The following is a 19491-nucleotide window of genomic DNA, read 5'->3' on the forward strand; positions in this document are numbered from 1 at the left end:
GGAGACCAGGAACACATCTTTTAGTTTACTTTACTTTCACAAGTTGGTTCGACAAAATGTTTCTTTCTCATTCCCCCAGGTTTTGAGAAACAACTATTACTAACATTTATTTTCATTATTAATGAAAAATGTTGGTTCTCTCTGTGGATTTCTCCCACAGTCCAAAGAAATTGGGGTTAGATTAATTGGACATTCCCTGTTGGTGTGAATGTGTGTTTGTCTCTGGTGGCAGAAATCTAAGAGAAAAACTAATACATTTACAGATCATCACATTCAAATGTGGTAGGGTTTTAACTTTGGGTAGACTGGAACTACCCAAATTCTTACATATAAATTCATGGGAAATCACACTGTGTAATGTAATAAAGGTATATTAATATGACTTTTAAACATTTACAACAACAGTGAAATCTTCACGTGTGAACACTCTTTTATCTGGCATCACAACGAGAGGGAAAAAAAAAGTAAAACACCATTTTATCTGTGTCTAGAAAAACAGCAAAACCTATACTGACAAATAAATGATAAGTGGATCATACACGAGCTTAAGATCTGAACAGGAGGATGTACGGCGATAATATTTCAGGGCTGTTTTATGTTATGGAGGAAGATTTCTGTGGTATCCTCAAATACACCCAGGAAATGGTGCAGAATCTGCAACAAGCCCGAGTTTCCATGGCTCACAACAGGAACTGATAACGACTCTGAGAAACTGGGTTATTTAACATGGCGTTCTGAGGTATGACATTTACTCACCAGGCAATCCATTGACTAGCGGTGGCCTGTCATCATCGTCTTCTTCCTCAGGGACCACACTGTCCTTCCTGTCCATCTTACTCACTGAGGTGGTGCGCTTCCTGGTAATCTCGCCACCATAGTCTTCATCGAACAACACCTGATCCACTAGGTCAGGCTGCACCAGGTTGGGCTCCGCTGGAGGCTTCGGGGTCCCATAGTAGTTTCCTTAGAGAGTAAACAATGGACAGAATGGAGAGAAAAGGATGCGATTTAAAGATTGTGAGACACATAAATAATGCAACCACACTCGGATGGGAAAAAGAAACCAATGCTGCACTGATAAATTGTGACATCCTGCGTTTCTGTTGATCATTTGATCGTATTTACTGATAAACTCAGTACTGATGTACAGCAGATACATCCCTAAAAGAAAAGCAAATGTAAAAAAAAAAATGGATCAATGTTTGCTTTGTGGGGAGAAAAGTCTGATATCACTGCAGTTCATCTGGTTAAAAACATCCCCAAATGTCACTCACCAGCACTCATGCTTGTCTACTTATAAGGATTAAAAGTCTGCAACCCTTTGCACTACGTTCATGTCTCTTCACCCTCGTCTTTGTTTCCGTTGGTAACTGCCCCACAGGCCTGTCATTACTCATGTAACATTAAAATCACTTCGCTTAGAATTTGCCAGCAACAAATTACGCAGATCATTGAATACAGCAATTATCTCTCACTCAGCTTGTTTCACTCTCCTAAAGAAGAAAAACCTTGTGCTAAGAATTATAATTATTCTGTTAGATAACAGTAAACCCAGAAAGAGGGGAGGAGGTTGAGGACGAGACGGTTGCTAAATGCTTTTTTTTAGTCAGATGTTATTGTGAGAGCATATTAGTAATTTGGCAATCCATTTGTACGGTCAAACATTTACAATAGGCACTCACTGAATTGAGCCTACTCAGCTAAATCATGATTTCTAATTACATTAATTAAAGTAAAGAGAGATGTGCCAGTGGGAAAAGTGGATTTTCAGCAATTGAATTAGCCTCCGCAAAGTTAATCTTATTTTCATTTAGATCAAGCTGTCTATGGGACCATGGTATTATTATTATTAATATTAATAACAATAATAATAATAATAATAATAATAATAATAATAATAACCTTAATGCAGCCATTACGAAAGCTGTGCTGTAAGACCAACCTTTAACAGATCAGATCTTTTTTTAGCATGGTACAAAGAGGAAAAGCTGCAGCAGCATGCATGCTAGGATCAATAGAAATAGAGTCATCCCAGCATCTTAACAACACAATACAGCAACACCACAACAGCTTTTTTTTTGAAAACTGAACCCATCTCGAGTCTAGCCTCATCCCCACAGGCATGCCAGCTACAAAACATGGCTAACTGGGTTAATGCAGCTTTTCTCGTCTTCCCTCAAAGCAGCATGGAGGAGGTCGGCTGGGAAAACATAACTTACTAAGTAAACACTCATCCGCATTTGACAGAGACGTCTTCATTAACAGGCATGGCGCAACGATGTCAAAGAGAGATTGGGTCTGCTGCAAGCTCTCCGTCTGTCTCCTGCCACACATTGACATTCATCAGCCACAGACACTACACTCTGTGTTTAGTGACTAACAAACATGTCTCTTGGCCCCTAATAGATGTGTGTCTCAAATATCGAGGCGCTGTGTGGAGCCGGGGCCTCAGTGAAGATTTGTGGCGCCATTTTTCGTTATAAATGGAGTGACGCCTCATAAGCTGATGAGCTTCTTCTGCGTTACTTTTGATCCTCGTGTCATAGGGTTGATGAGCCAGGAAGAGCGAGCCTACTCTTCCAGAGTGCGTACGTGCAGGCAATTTCATGGCAGTGAAATAAGCTACGGGTAATGAAAAGACTCCTGTGGTCAAGGACGTTGCACATACACAGCGGAAGGTCATGGACACTCTCTCATCTTGCCAAGATCATGAGCAGTCACTCAACCACAAAAGCATCTACATGACATACATATTCATACTGTGTATATATATATATATATATATATATATATATATATATATATATATATATATATATATATATATATATACATATATATACACACACCTAATTTAAAGCTATGGTCTGTAAGCTTAGAAAAGCTAGGGTTAGCAAAAATGACACCCAACCCTTCTGGCAGCCAATGATATGCCCCCTAAACAATGAAAATATAAACTGCTGGCTAGAATCACTGGCCCCATTCAGACCTAGTGTTAACATCCATCCCAAACCTGTTCAGACCATGTCCTCAGATCCAACCAAAGAAACCACATTTGGAGACGGTTTGTGGACGCATATAGCCATGTTCCTGCGCCGCATGAATGCAATCTGTCTTTGAGATGGATAAGAGACTGCCTCCTTAGCCGATGTCCTCTCACGAACTACAGTAAAGTCACTGTATTTTGACACTACTCAGTCACTGTCACTGCTGGTCCCTTTTTTTGCTCTCTCGGCCAAATAAGTTGACATCAGACAAATGTTTAAAGTCAGACTGGCTAAAATCATTATTTGTTCTGACAGACAGACGTTAAAGTGTGTATATGAATAAAATGATCTAATCAACATCAGTAAAATAATCAAATCTAATCCGGGACACATGTTAATGCCATGTGTGATTACTTGTATTTCACGCTATCCACAAGTGATCTGATCTGATCTAGTTTGCACAATCTATATATATATATGTATATATACCTGGCCAAAAGAAAAGTCGCCACCTGGATTTAACTAAGCAAATAGGTAAGGGGTTGCTGCAGTTGGTCAGGTCTAGGTTCAGCAACATTATGTGCCAAAAGAATGAGGTCAGCTGACTACCTGAATATAATGAATGACCAGATTATTCCATCAATGCATTTTCTTCTTCTCTGATGACGTGTCCACTGTCTCAAACAGAAGCCCCAAACTATATGGTGGTTGCTCCCAGATGCTAATTCATCATCAGATGACAGCTATTGGGCTCTGAAATTGGTGACAGAAGGACCCGTCAGTGAATCCTTCCATGTGATATGAATGAAATTATCATTTTATGTCGTGCTTGTTATGAAATTATGACACTGGCTTTTCTATTCTTTTCTCCAGATCACTGTATTTATTGATTGCTATCAATGGAATTTCAACAAATAAGATACGATAATAAACTAATTACAGACCCTTGAATCTCGTAACATGTCAGGGGGCGTCCTGTCCTTTAAAGCTGCACAAAATACAGGGAATTTTACTGACATATTCAAGAGCTTTGTCTGGATGGTGAAAGGCACAAGGTTTATTTCAGAGTGGACAAAGGCCAGTTTGACCTGATTCCTTGGCTTCAGTATCAAAAGATACAATGGAAGTGTGTCACCGTCATTTGTGCCCAGCCACAGAAACAACAGGAACACGTCTCCTGAAGGGCATTTTGAGTTATTTACAGATTCTGAAAGTCTGGTTTCTAAGCTTTCCAACAATGTATAACACATGGCAATATTTAAAGAAGATGTGGCCATTTGAATGTAGGCACTCCTCAAACTGGTTTAGGGAGAATTCTTGCCTCAAAGATTTGCACCTTCCTGGGCAGCCAAGTGACCCAGTGGCCGAAAGGACAGAAACTACTGTAGTTATCAATAGCAGGTCTAGGGACCCAAAAGATGCTATGAAGAGGTCCCAGAGAAAATAAAATGAAATTGGAATATAAATTTCACTTGTATATTCTGTAAAAAACGAAAATCAGTATTTGTTTTTCATATAACAAATAACAAATGTGTGCACCCAAAAGATGCTCGATGTGAGTGGACTCTAACCCTAACCCTGTGGACCTGAGTTTAGCAGAATTCTGCATTCCCACACTGTGCAGAGTTTCATTCTTCTGGCAGCTGCCCCGCCGGTCTTATGCTTCACTACGCTGGACTGTTCAGCTCTCGCCCAGTTGTTCTGTGCTACACTGAGAGAGTGACCCAACCTGAACCTCGGAGGCTCAAAGACTGAGTCTAGAGAGACCCGCTCTCAGCACTGCCTGGCACAGATGGCTGATGTGTCTGCTTGGCAGGCAACCTCGGACCCTTCAGACCAACACGGAGCCGCCAGCGTGTGCATGTACACTTCCAATCGCTGAGCAGCCAGGACCCACAGAAACAGTCTTATTTGAGTCAGAATGCACGCGTGCTGTGTCTTCAGCATTTCTTGAGGGAATGTGAGCGATTAACAGGGTCACGAATGTCAGGATAATTCATTAAAGAGTCAAAGAGAGTGTTTTAGTTGGAATTGTGTACAATGGATTAAATGACTCCTATTAAATATTTCTAAATCGAGAAAAAAACTGTTACACATGAACCATTAACATAATGAGCATTCAGGCAAGTCATTTGGGACTATTAGTGAGACCATTATGGTTAGCTAAGAATCCCATTAGCTTAGTACCGTGAGCACAGCTCACTTACTGCGCACTTATAAACTGGAAGGTAATTCATGTGTTCTTCAGGGGGAACGCAACATCACGCGACCTACACAACAGGACCCCTGACCTTGTTCATTTTCCTCTTTTCAAAGAAAATAGGAGGCTGCATTTGAAGCACAACTAAACAGAGCTAATCCCATTCATCCATTCGATTACCTCTGGCTCCTCTTTTGAGTTTCGCAGCGCTGCTGAGAGATCAGCACACGCTAAAGCGCCTGTGCTGCCTGGATTTGATAGGAAGTGAAGAGGAGGGGGCAGCTGCAGCGCAGTTCTCTCCCAAGGACAGTACCATGAAACAGTCCAACTTTTGTGGAGCTTGCATGCAGCCAAGGCAAGTCCTGTTTCTACTGGAAAGGAGATTTCCACTGGGGGCTAAGGAGCTTCTTTATCAACACTTTCTCCCTGTTATATGGTCTTTCTCACTTCTATCTCTTTTCTATGCACAGTGAACCTCTCTATATAGGTGCAAATCCCGCCTGACCTCAACTCTGATGAAGAGGAGCTTGTGGCAGAACTTTAAACCTGATCCTCACATTCTTAAATGATCTGTCCTAATACGACGAAAAGACAGGATTCATCCTCACGTGTGTAGATATTTGCATTTGTGTGTGGAGGGGGTGCCTAATGTCTTTGCTGCTACGATGATCGAAAAACGAGGGTTGGAGGACTTGCACCTTATCATAGGGATCAGAAAAACCTTCCTCAACAGGCGCCAATCACACCTACCACGCACTCCACTAAATGCGCACACACGCACTTCTACAGACACACAGATGCAGAGACACACTTGTGCACACCCAGAGGGAGCTGCTCTCAGCCTTAAGGCGCTTTCGCTCTGAATGAGGGTTTGACTTTATCTTTTAATTCTCCATCTTTCAGGAAGCGTGAGATGCAGGTGAATGAAACTGGTGCAGCGAGGGTTCATTGACACAACCAGAGCCTGCTCCTCAAACATTGAGAAAAAGAACAAAAATCCTTCCCATTTAACATCAGCCCGGTTTTGCAAAACAGGAACGAATGAGCTTAAAAAGACAAAATAAGTTTGGCCCATTACTGGAATAATCATTGCACAATATATGAGAAAATGTGTCACACTGACTCTCCGAGACTTCTGAATGCTGAGCAACTGCTTCGCTGTAGTATAGGGAAGTATATAAATAATAAATAGATTGCCATTCAGCAATCTTGAACATCCCTCACTCTGTAAATGTCTTTCCCCTGGGCAACTGGATGCACAAGCACAGAAAAACACAGTGATGACCAAAGTCATGCTGCGAGTAAGCTTGTTCACACCAGGGCTGCTGTCACTCTTGCCCTGCTCCTTTCAGCCCATGTCCAGGTCTGCTCATCTCTATAAAAACTGTGTGAAGAATTTAAAAAACACGCAAACTGGCATAGATATGGTATCTATGCCATTTTGCGTGTTTTTTAAATTGACTTTTAAATCCTTAAGTGGATTATGAAAGAGTGAGGCTGATTGTGTGCGGTAGAGCAAAAGAAGAGGGGAGAGGGGAATGGTATTTACACATCTTTATCGGTGTGAACGAATGACTGACATTAACAAGATCAGATTTTTTAGAGAGAAGAGGTATAAATACTTCAAATTCAAGTTTGAAAGTCTCTGATGAGCCAAAGCTCACTGGTTGTGCCGTTGAAAAGAGAAAAGGAGAAGGTCGGTTCATCCCATGAATAAAGCATGACTTCTGAGTAAGAACACAAGTGAGACCCCCTGATGTGTGACAGTGCAGCCAGCTGGTGGGATCAGCAGGTTGACTGGTTTACACAAGGTCACCATCAGGTGCTAGAGCTGCTTGTATGCTTAAACAGTACTGCCAGAATACAAGTATGTGCTGTATAATGCATCAGCAGGAACTGACAGAGACACGCTGACACACTGAAGACACAGAGGGAGGCAAGTCCTACACCCCCCGATGAAATATACAACGTTTTCTTATGAGACGCATACACTTTTTCATGTTAAAGAAAAACGTCAAATACACACAAGCATGAGTGTACACGTTTTACTACATGAGCAAAAGATGCACAGTATGTAGAGCCTGGGAGATACAACCAACGACACTTTAACAATAAAATGGTTTTAAATCACTTGATATTGAGATAAAATGTCAGAAAATGAAAGATTTAATTTTTCTTCTGTGTGAAAGTTAAAGAAACCAGTAAATTGTGGTTGGATGGACAGAAAAATTGAAAACATTTCACAAATCTCTCTCTGTGTGTATAACCATTATTTTGATTTACAGTATACGATAGTAAACATCTTTTTATTGATGCTGAGAAATCTCACCATGATTATTGTTGTTTATGTCACATCCAGAGCTGGGGCCTGTTATTTACAGGGTAAAGCTTGAATTCAACACTTTGGCTACTGTTACATTTGGGGCAGTACAAGCTGAGGTAGCATTAGCTTAGCTCAGGATAAGAACGTGACAGTGTTGGATTCAATTTGGTTAGTTTCATCTCAGGCACTGTCGACGTTGAACAGACAAATGCCCCCAAATCATGTTCTACACAGTCTAGGGTATTGGTAGACTGAGGATGAGGATTTAAATACAATGAAATAGAGAATTACATTTGTGTTATTAAGTCATATGTTAAAGGTCGATCCTTTTGGCAACATTGATCAATTATTTCATAATAACCTTCCAGTGCAATATAATGATTATAATCAAGTTATCTGAGAGGAAACAACACTTCTGCACCTCCACCAGCATCCATTTACAGCCCATGACAGGAGACTTTGACCAATCATAGGACAGTTCAGAGAGAGTGAATTCTGCTATAACTATTCTGCATACAGGAACCCCTTAGTGGAAAGATCAATAGTCCAACACTGACAACAGCTTCCTAAGCTGCAAAGAAGTGTCAAAAAAGGAAGGAGAGTTGGACAATAAATGCAGGTGCATGTCCATACTCACCTGATGAGAGACAGTCAGGACAGACAGCTGCAATTCCAAAACATTTGTATTTGAACAACAAGCACGCTAGCTCAGTGGTAGAGCGAGTCGTCTTTCAATGTGTCCTTGGGCAAGACACACTAACACTTACTTAGACACACTAACAGACACTTAACCCCGACGGCTGTGCCGGCAGCGTGTGAATTGGTATGAGTGATAGAAAATGTTCTGCACGTAGATGCGCTGTATGAGTGAATGGGTGAATGGCAAAGTAAAGTTTGAGTGGTCATCAAGTCTAGAAAAGTGCTATATAAATACAGACCATTTGCCATTTACATTACATGTGAAAATCTACTATTATTCCGGTGACCCTGCCCAGTGCAGCTTAATATTTTTATTTTTTTTTTAAATGCTGGTCATTAAAACTTCACAGTCTCCAAAACAGCAGTCTCTTTTTTTGGATCCCTGTAGCACACTTACAATGTGAGTGTTTGTAACAGAACAACCTGCACCTGAACAACAAACCTGTCACTGCTAGTTCTCTCTGCTCCTTAAAACGCTGGCTGGTGGGAAACAAAAAGAAAAAAAACCTTCCAGCAAATGTAAGGCTTCACTTCAGTTAACACCCAGAGATATTTAAATCTCAGGTGTGTCTACTTCGTACCTCAGAAGCCCATCCCACACACTGAGAGGAGAAAATAAAGTGTTGAATTCCATCTCATATCGTTGAGTTCTGTCACATCCGACAAGTCTTTAATCATGTTTCACTCATCAATACATTTTGTCCTCCTTGTCACATTCCATTAAGGGAGGCTTAATATTCACAGTCATTATCGAGCTTATCCTCCATACGAGAGAGCTGTCAGTGTGAATCATGTACATTAATGCATGCGGCCTCACACGTTTCTTATAATATCAACACTGTCGTGATAACTACCGTCATAGGTGCCGCTCTCCAGTAGAAGTCCACTCTCCTCCAGGATCCTGAAGTCTCCAACACTAATGAAGTTGTAGTCCACACCTGGTACCTCGCCGTCTCGAGGAAGTCGTGTGGTGCCTGGAAAAACAAAAAGGAAAAAAGCTATTAAAGATGTTTCAACCATTTAACTGTTGGCCAACAGTATAAAAGTGTGACCAGACTAACCCCACAGCGTGAAGGAAGTGGACAATAACCAACCCTCATGAACCTGACCTGTTCAAACTGATGTAGGATTGTGCACAACTACTGCTGTCATGCTGAGTCCCACCTGCCTGCCAAAGACAATAAATGACAAGCATTGTTTTGAAGGACCACTGTGTGCTGCTGAAGTGGCTTGAGCATTATCAGCGATGCCAGTGGCCAGAACAACTGTTACACCCACGTCAAAACAGAGAAAGCGGGCAAGAGTGACAATGGGGCCAAGACAGAGATTGTATATAAAAAAAGAACGTAATATCCGTGCAGCCCAGGAAGAACGCTAGATGTAGCAGGGGGCAAAAACCATACTTGATCATCCTCATACTCGATCAATAGTGGACATGAGTGTGATTGACAGCTGGTATCATCCTGTCGTCATGGAGTTGGTCAAATTGCCAATCTCAAGGATTCAAAATGAGAGTTATGTCTTGCAACCGGAAGGCTTCAACCATTTTTGATTTTTGATATACATATTCTTTGTATGGGCAAAGAGTGCAGCACACAATACACTAAGTTATAGACCTTATAGGTTATTACAAGTTGTGGCAGTGTGCAAATCCTTATGTTCTCTATTTATATGCAACTGTAAGAATTAAATAATGTATATATATGCAGTATATATATCATTTTGATTAGTGATCCGTTAAATAGCACATTGTATTCCGGTTGGTTAATGAATGAAATGAACCCATATGTCCTAGATATGAAACCTAATTGCAAAATGCATGGATGAGAAAGAAGAGTCGGAACCATTGCTGTTGGGCAGAGATTAAAACTTAAGAGAAGCTAACACGAGAAAACAGACTAATGATGTTAAATCATTCAAAGCTTCTGGGATTTTTCTCAGCTCTGATCTGATTTCATCAAGTGAAATACAAACAGGTTCAAGAGTTTCAGAGCAAAAGCAAAACAGCTCTTTAGTGAACATTTTCCTTTCCGTTTCACAGTGTATTGGAAATATGAAACAGAGCTTGTAAAAAGCAAAAATCTTTATTTCACTCAATTAAGACAAATCGATGACAGCCCTTATTTGGGATTCACAAGGTAGAGAGTCCACTTTGCAAATAGGATCGTGATCTATCGCTGTGCAGGACTGTATTTAAAGAAGGATGGAGATTACATTTTGGGACGAAAGCCCACAAAAGACCTCAGTGCCCTGCTGGGAAACATGAATGATAAGGCCTGAGGAGCATGGAGAGCTGTAATTCATTCAATCCAGAGGAGTAAATGCAGCTTCTGCTGACAAGTGATTGTTTCTAATGAAAGAAACAGAAAATTAGGGACACGAAATATGGTGAAAGCAATTTGTTGTGCAATCTCCTGGTGTGGTTTAGTCGGGTAGAGTACAGAGTCAATACAAATGACACAAGGTCATTCTGAGTGCAGACATTTCTCCTGTGGTGAAGCCACAAGTCTATTTCACTACTGATGAGAGTTTTCTTCCTCCCCTGATGAATATCCACCCGGCACAAATGGACACCATATGATTACATTAGCATAAGGATTATATAAACCATATTGCATGAATAGATAAGAACAACTGTGCGACTACTGCACTCAAGGCTAATTGGGTGGTGCGCCACCAAACTTGTAAACTCCACAAAAATAACTATAGCTGGACAGGAGGGAGGACAGCAGTTATTTATTGCATGGGAGACTGAACAAAGCCCACAGCGTGAAGCAATCATCTGAGCAACATTCCACACCAATCTCTGTCACCCACGGTTATTCGGCAAATATATTTCTTCATTGGATCTAGTGAATCCCTCTCAGGGTCATGGGGAAGACAGTGGGGTGCGATCCAAGGCAGATCACTATTTGATCACAGTGGAGGACGTAAATAGTCATATCTATTCAGAAAAAAACAGGCAATTTAAAAGCTCAGATCAACCCGATGTCCCCCGTGAGATGAAGTCAGAGCACACCGAGGTGCTCAAGATGCAGCTGGTGAGACAAACAAGCCCCACACAGAATTACCAAGTGAGGCCGGGAAGGACATGCTGTGAAATGAGACAGAAGCGGCATCAGAATGGGAGTTTAATGAGTGAATATTCTTTCACACATTCATGTGATTTGACCCTCAGTGTAGCTGCATACTATACACTTGCTGCGTGGTGTGTCTGAGATTGCAGAAACAATGTTCTGGTGATGGAATCTCATGACATATGTTACTGCATCTCCAAAGCAGATTACCTGACACTTGTATGTATAGTCCACACCAATTAACAGTGAAGCCACTCTGCGGTAACTTTATGTTGCACTTCACTTTTGTTTTCCCACTATTAAACTTCTCCCTAATTGGACTCTAACAGCTTCCATGCACCCAAGCAAAGGAGTGAATTCACAGTTTGAAAAAAAAAAAGATCTCCCTCCCACCATGTGCCTTGATACTGCAGTTTGTGTTACCAAAAGCAGTTGACAAAACATTGTGTATGAGAATACCAGCCTTTGCTGCTTCTCATTACCAACTTGTGCTGGATTTGGTCCATGAAAAATGTCCCGTGTAGCCCAATTAGTTGAGCCACAGTTATGTACCTGCCAAGTATCTCCCTGAGCCATCACACTGATATATACCATGAGCCTCCGATTGTAGATCACTTGTAGACAACATAATGAAGACTCGCTGAGCTTTGAGGGTATATCTGAGTGAAAGCAGCAAGTCGGGACTTTGTTTCGTCTCGGTGTAATTTCCTTTTGCAGGAGAGAAAATGCCATTCAAATAAACAGGAGGAGGCCTTCAGACAAAACGTGTACATTGAAAAGAGTACTTTATCCTCCACATGCAGGTTGATGAAGCCCATTCCAGCTGACACAGGGTGAAAGGCGGTGTTAACCCTGGACAGTTCGCCAGTCCATCGCAGGGTCACATGGACCATTCACTCTCACACCAACATTCAATTTAGAGTGTCCAAGGCAGAAAGGAACCTTGTTCCCACCGGGACTCAAACCTGGGTCTTCTTGCTGCAAAGGCAAGCGCCAACCACTACACCAACCGTGTGCCCACCCCCCCCAGTGGATATAACGCAGTTAATTCAACCAGACAAGAGACAAGTTTGTATGTAGACAGGCTTCATGAAAGAAAACAAAGATTTTCTGTCAGGATCTGAAGTTATGCACAGCATTGATTGATACAGCAGAGGAGGTTTTGGGATTTTGGGGACACAGCGGTGTAGAGCACAAGGTGTAGCTGGGGTATAAGGAAATGCTTATATATATTTATTCTCCTTTGTGGAACTGGAGACAGACTCAATGCTGTATTCTTGCTCATATGCTTTGTTCATACTTCAGTATTTTCCCAGTTACATGTTCAAAGGTATGTTTTTACTTTATCAAGCTTACCAGAGTGCTTTGGTAGAATCACAAACAGTGTCAAATCAGAGACGGAAAAGTCACATCCACACATCCTGTCTATGAGGCTGCAATTATTATTTTCATTACAGATTCATCTGACGTTTATTTTCTTGATTAACACAGTTGTTATTTAATTACAACATCCTCAACTGTCTTGTTTTGTCCACAAACCAAAGATGTTCAGTTTACTCTCCCTAAGGATAATATCAGAGAACTTAATTATGAAAAAAAGCAACATAGACTGATAAATTACCAAAATAGTTGGGTATTAACTTGCTAATGGATTTTTTTTTGCAGCAAAAATGGTTAAGTTTAGGAAAAACTGTATTGTTGGTCAAATGTTGAAATGAGCATGGCTGATTTATTGGTTTGGGGGTTAATACAAATTGGCCGATATGAACAAAAATGCCCCATGAAACAAACTTTTACGTTACAGAATAAACCCTGCAGATTAAGCACTTTTTACTGCTGAAAATTGAGTCGTCACATATTTGCTCCTTTTAAAATGTTGTATCTAGATCTTATTTTTTGGAGACATCCTCATCCTCCTTGTGTAAGAAAGCACAACAAGAAAAAGAACATCTTGAGGTATTTAATTTCAGGGAAAGTGCACAGGAGGTGACAGCTTTGCGTCTGTGTGTGCTGGAATGAAACTAATTTCCACTTTAGTATTGTTAAGGTCTCAGGCCCGTGCACTGCTGAGACCTATTTTTTGAACCCTCTAGTCTGAGGGGATGTCGAGAGGATGTCACGGCGATGGAAACATCGGAGGCAGTCAGTCAGAAATGGCAGACCATAAATTTAACATGGTGATTTTGTGCATAGTTTTATGTGGGGTGAAAAAATGATGGCTCTGATCTGTTGGAGCGAAGAAGAAACATTTAGCAAAAATGACAGTCAAAGACCGTGTCTACCACCAGGGTTACTGTTATTACATGGTAGGGGGAGCTTTTCTGTACCAAGAAATAGAAAAAGTCTTATTCAAATCCAGCTGCTTTTTTATTCTAAACTAGTCAAAAAAAACAAAAACTGGAGAGAAGATGAAGCATAGATGCTTGTGTCCAATACCAATGTGTGTGTACCTCTGCCAGCAGTGTGTGGTAGAGAGATAGACGGTCTGTAGGAGATCAAACTCTTTCTGCCCATCTCTGATCTCAGTGGGGAGTCGAGGGACTGCATGTGACCCTGGACTTTCTGTCATCTTAGAGAAATCCTCCTGCTTTTCTCCAGAGCTCCAAGAGCCTCTTCTGGTGCGTTTGTATGAATCCAAATGAGATGGAGCTCATGAGGAGGACACAGGGATTTACCACACTTTGACAGCAAAGACCTTGCTCTCTTTGCCTCCCTATATCTTCCCTATTCCTCCATTAGAGACAACTCTGTAACTGCCCATCGTTCATCTTCTTTCTTTTTTTTCCCCTTTTAACATGATCCGCCCTGAACTACACCAGCCTGAATGTAGAAAGTAATGCTGTTATTATGGCCCCAAAGTGCTTTGGTCCAGCAGAATTGACTCTGAGCTGTTGGTAGGACACACAAATAGGACAGCAAAGATCAGTGTGGGAGTAGAGCTGTGTGACTGCCTGGTAGGTAAGTGAAGTGGACCAATGGCACAGCGACACAAACTGTCTCTGCTCATGCTCTTCTTCTTTGTGTGATTTACTTATTTATCATTATTTTGTAATGTTTTACCACCTTCAAAAGATTGTTTTGTGATGCAATCTGTAGTTTTCTGCCATGAGACAGCTTGTATACCTCTATTTAAACCTTTAGTGCACCCACGGCATGGATCTGTGCCGCAGGTGCACCGTGGAATTTGCCGTGGAAATAATACACAACTCCTGTGTGTGTGTGTTTATAGGTCACATATTCAGGCTTTAAAAAGGCAAATTGTTTTCGTCTTCTTGGGTGTCAAAGTTATGATTCATTTTATATCACGTTCTTAGCATATAGTGATATATATATATATATATATATATACATATATATATATAGTATATATACATATATACACATATATATATATATACACATATATATATATATAAAGAAATGCTCTGCGTTCCAGTTAATGCATATGAACATCAAAAATGATGTTGCAGGCTTGCAGAGACTATAAGGCTGAGTAACTGCAGTAAAACAAAGAGGTACAGTGAATTATCCAAGTTGAGAAGAAGAAAAAAATCCAGCCCCATTACTCAACAAGCTCTGTGTCCTGTCGCTGCACCGTTTAATGTCAGCGTGGCAATTATACTGGAAAAGTAAATGTCATACAAAATATATGAACAGTAGCTGGTCGATATTTGTATGTAGTTGATATATGTGATTTCAGGGAGTATGCGTTAATTTGACAGGGCTCAATCTGGGATTAACAGCTGCTCTATGCCCGGTGAATAAACACTATATACTCTTAAAGACTCCGTTTTACTTAATGTTTCATTTAATTTATTATATTATCATTCAAAATAATTAGCCATCAATGAATAAAGTTGTCTGAAAAAAAATCAGCCGATGATTTTAATTTAGACTGAATGGAATGAAAATTTTAATATTCAATCCTGCTTTATACCTAGTTACATACTTTATATTATAGCGGTAAAAGCTGAAACACACAACTTTTGTCTTAAAATTTAATTTAGATTTTAAAACGGACCCAACAGTGAAATGATGATATCAATCCTCTGTAACTGACATATTGTGAGTGCTGCATCTTTTACGACAGAGACGTACTGTAAAGGCCCGTTGCCTCTTAAAGTCTATTGCTTTTTCAAATGTTTAATATTCTCTGATTTCAGTATGCAAACATCAAAGAAAAAATGTGTTGAAACCAACAAATGGAAAGGAAAACCGAGTAAACCATGTTAAAACAAAAAAATAAAGGGGCAGGAAGAGGTCATAGAAACGAAAGAGAGAGAGGAAGAAGGATGGGAGACTGACAGCGAGCAAGTGAATGATGGAGGTTTCGTGGCTGTGCGAGTCCTGGTCTCCTGCTCATTAAGGCAGTAATTCAAGCAGGGGATTAGAGAACTTGCAGTGAGACCAATGGCCGCTGATGATAGATGGTGCTTGCGTGCCATAAAACCTTGAAGACTGCCACTATTGTATATAAAAAAAAAAGTAGAAAGCCATTTTCACTGTGCTTCTCTATTCTGTGGCTTGTGTGCAGATGAGCGTGTGCGAGTGAAAGCAGCGCAGGGAGACATGTATGTGTCGACAAAAGAGCAGGGAAGAATGACACACTGCAGCATTCTTGGGAGGAAAACGTGTAACAATCATCTTTTGTCCTTCCGCTAAACTGACCTGAGGCACTGAAGTGCCGAAATCCAACAATTCACGGTGAACACAACAGTCAGGTTATTGGAAGAAAAGTGAGCGCACGGAGGAGAGGAGATGGCAGTGACAATGAAACAGAAGAATAGTAAAATATGCATCATTAGTAAAGTGAGCAAAAAAAAATGAAATCAATATGAATGGTAAGCAACTCATTTCCTGACTGATTTCACACTTGAGCCACCAAGTTGCCTCTAAGAACGACAGAGAAACATCCAGCCCGTGGGGGTTAGAGAGCAGAGATGCTGCTTGTTTGTGACAGTGCTGTGCCTAAGAGTCAGTCATCGCTGCAGGAGCAGTCCATCTACTTATGACTAAAACCTTGACTGCACTCAATTATAGAGTCAGTCTTCGCAAGATTAAGGCAGGTACTGTATATCTGTTTGAATATCACACTTTCAGAGTCACAGACACCCCGTCTGTGACTCTGAGAATTTCACTTCCACCTGTCACATGGAAACTAAAACTGCCTTTAATTCAGCTCCATACAACAAAATGTTTACAAAATCATCTTTGTGAATCCATTTTATTTCTACTATTTGTGTTGCTTATTTCTTATTTGAGCAATATTAGTATTGATGTCAGTTCAATGTGGCATTCCCATCGCTGTGTTGAACAAGACTGTTTTGTACGAGACAAACTGATTTACCTTTACTTATTGTATGGATAAGAAGGAAACAATAATAATAATCATAAAAAAAAGGAAAGGAAAATCACAACAGAGAGGGATTTCAAAAAGGATTTTCAAGAAAATGTATTAAGTAAAGCTGTAATTTTCCAACTCATTTAATATATGCATTACACCCCTGTGAGAAATACTGTATGATTGTGCTTTTACTGTACAAGCAGCCTCGTTGCACTAATTCTAGTAATTTGCATTCTTTTATTTAACAAATTGCAACTATTACCATAAGCTAAAAGCTGCACAGTAAGAGCAAATTTTACCCAACCAGATACTCTTGACACCACAAACATTTCCACACTTTATGTTGCTACTACATACCGACAACATCCTCTTCACTAAAAACACAGCTTGTTGCAACATGAAAACACACCTGAATGGGCGTAGATTTGCGTATGGACGAAAGCCAGATTGTTGCCACCACCAATATTAGAGACAGGGCGATGTGTACTGTATGTGTGTGAATGCGCTGAGAGGAGAAGACAGTGAGCGAGTGCATTTTACGAGCATCAGTGAACGTGTCCCCACCGGTCTTGTAACCAAACCTACGCCCTTGCCTGAATGTCCTCAGAACACTGCAACAATCCACATCAAATATTCCATCCATGGTGTTGAACTGGTCTTGAACCTCACCGTGCACCGACCTGGGTTAAATCTTTAACCCAGGTTAAAGATTTTAGAGTGCCGAGGTGGATCCAAGTGCAGAAGGAGAGGACAGAAGATGCCCAGCTCTTCCTACAGCATCTTCTGTCCTAGCACTTACCTTTACCCCCTCCCCTGCACTAGCTCCTTCTGCACTTGGATCCACCTCGGCACTCTCCCCCTCTATCAGTCCTGTTCCTATCTAGTGGAGTTCTTTCCAAGACGACGTCGTATGTAGCTTACTCCTCTTTTGTAAGTCACTTTGGATAAAAAAGTGTCTGCTAAATGCTTAAATGTAAATGTGAAAAGTCAAGTATTTAGTGTGACCTACCCTTACACTTGGTGTAACAATAGGTGAAAACGTGTTAGTTCTTCCATTTCATGTTGAACAATGTATCTGCTTTGAAAAAAAAAGTCTATTACGCCAGGTTTAATTCAAGAAATGCATGAGCATGAACTCACACCTTGTATGAGTTCATGCCATTGACCCTTTGCAACTTTCTGTTACATTATTCCAACATAACCGAGAATGCAGTTTAGGGACAACTAGTTGTGACCTATAACTCCCATTTTTCAAGATTTGCAATTTGGCCACTATTTTCCTTATAAAAGTGACATTATGTGCCACTGACGAAGACATGACATCAGTGATTAAGACCATTTTCTCCTCATAAAAATGTTTACTGACATTATAAATCAAGGGAGAAGGATGCTCATTTTCCGATTGAACCCTATTCAAATGTTATTTTTGAAACCGGTGGAGTGGCTTTTCATTACATTCTTACATCCTAAGACAACCCCCCCCCAACCATATATGTTTAATTATAAGGTCAATGGTTGTGTGGGAATGTAATGTCTTCACATAAGAGGTTCCCTGCATTCCACGGCACCAACCAATTCATTTAGCACTCCAATACTATTATTTCAGCTGAGACAATAGTTTGTGATGTGCCCAGAGTGTGAGCGAGCGAGGGACAGCAGAGTGCTGGAGAGGAAACAGAGGTTATCTGTGGAAAGAATATGACTTTGATCGCTGTGCTGATATGACACAGACGTAAATGAGATACATAGAGGTGAGAAAGATGTCCTTGGGTGTATTGCTATGAGTGTGTCTGTTGGTGTGACGTGCATATAGAGACCTATAGCTCTACCTAAGCTATAGAGCACAAATAAATGCTTTTACTGTGGGATGTGGATCAGAAAATGACATACTATATATATTTGCACTGTATGTCATGTTGATCTGTGAAGGTTCTGTGAAGTCGGGACTGAAATAGTCATCTTATCAAGTACACCTTTGAAGTTCTATGTCATATAGTACATTTATTTTGGTCGCTTGGTGATTTTCAGAGTTTTGCATTGTGGTGACTTAGAAGTTAAAAAAGACAACAGAGTGGTTCTAGGTGTTATTAATATTGCAGTAGACACCACTAAGGATGTGTTGTGCCATAACGAGCCGTAAAGATAAATGTAAATGTCCAAATTTCACAGAAAACACAAATGCTTCTTCACCCATTGTGGGTGTTTTTTTAAAGCAGAGAGTGCTCATTATGGCATAACATGCTCATAGTAATAATAGTAATAATATGGACGGTGTTGTTTTTTTTGTCCCATTACACTGTGTAATTAGTTTAACACCATGATGACGTGGTCACTTTCAGGTTCAAGGTTGCTGTAGTGTAGGATTTACTTACAGGGGATGGTGCGTAGGTAGAGATTGTCCCGTATGACCTGTTGGAGCTTGTGGTCCAGCGAGCCCTTCTGGAACTGCAGACTGAGGTAGTGGCGCAGGTCCGTGTTCAACACTTTACCTGCAACAACAGACACAGAAGCAGGGTCAATACAAAAGACGTGGTGGTGCTCTCCCTGAAGGGCTTATGTCTAAGAGGAAATCTATCCAATTGACATAAGAGATCAATAGCAGAACACTAAGTCACTGTTTTTCTACTTCTACTCCAAACATGCACCTTGTTGTAAAGATTCACCAACAGTGATATTATAAAATGGACAGTTGAAAGTTGTGGAAAGTTCCTGAGCTCCTCGCAGATTCAAAATAAATATACTCAGATAAGTACAGCTGGACAAAGAAATACAGCAGAATTAGACCACACATTAAAACAACTCTGAAGCTGTTTGGATGAACTTCAAACTTCTGAGGTTTAAAATAAAACCTAAAACCAACA

At 40.6% G+C, this 19491-nt stretch overlaps 1 protein-coding gene across 2 annotated transcripts in view; it reads right to left on the minus strand.

Moving 5' to 3' along the window:
- LOC131461034 (membrane-associated guanylate kinase, WW and PDZ domain-containing protein 3) overlaps positions 1-19491 on the minus strand; it is a 126371-nt gene that overhangs the window by 24884 nt on the left and 81996 nt on the right. For both annotated transcript variants that reach the window (XM_058632008.1, XM_058632009.1), the window contains exons 2-4: positions 19003-19119; positions 9064-9183; positions 757-963 (exon numbers count right to left, since the gene is read on the minus strand). In XM_058632008.1, coding sequence (XP_058487991.1) covers positions 757-963; positions 9064-9183; positions 19003-19119 — 444 coding nt within the window. The remainder of the gene's footprint in view (positions 1-756; positions 964-9063; positions 9184-19002; positions 19120-19491) is intronic.

This window comes from Solea solea, chromosome 6 (assembly GCF_958295425.1).
Source record: "Solea solea chromosome 6, fSolSol10.1, whole genome shotgun sequence".
Taxonomy (NCBI): Eukaryota; Metazoa; Chordata; class Actinopteri; order Pleuronectiformes; family Soleidae; genus Solea; species Solea solea.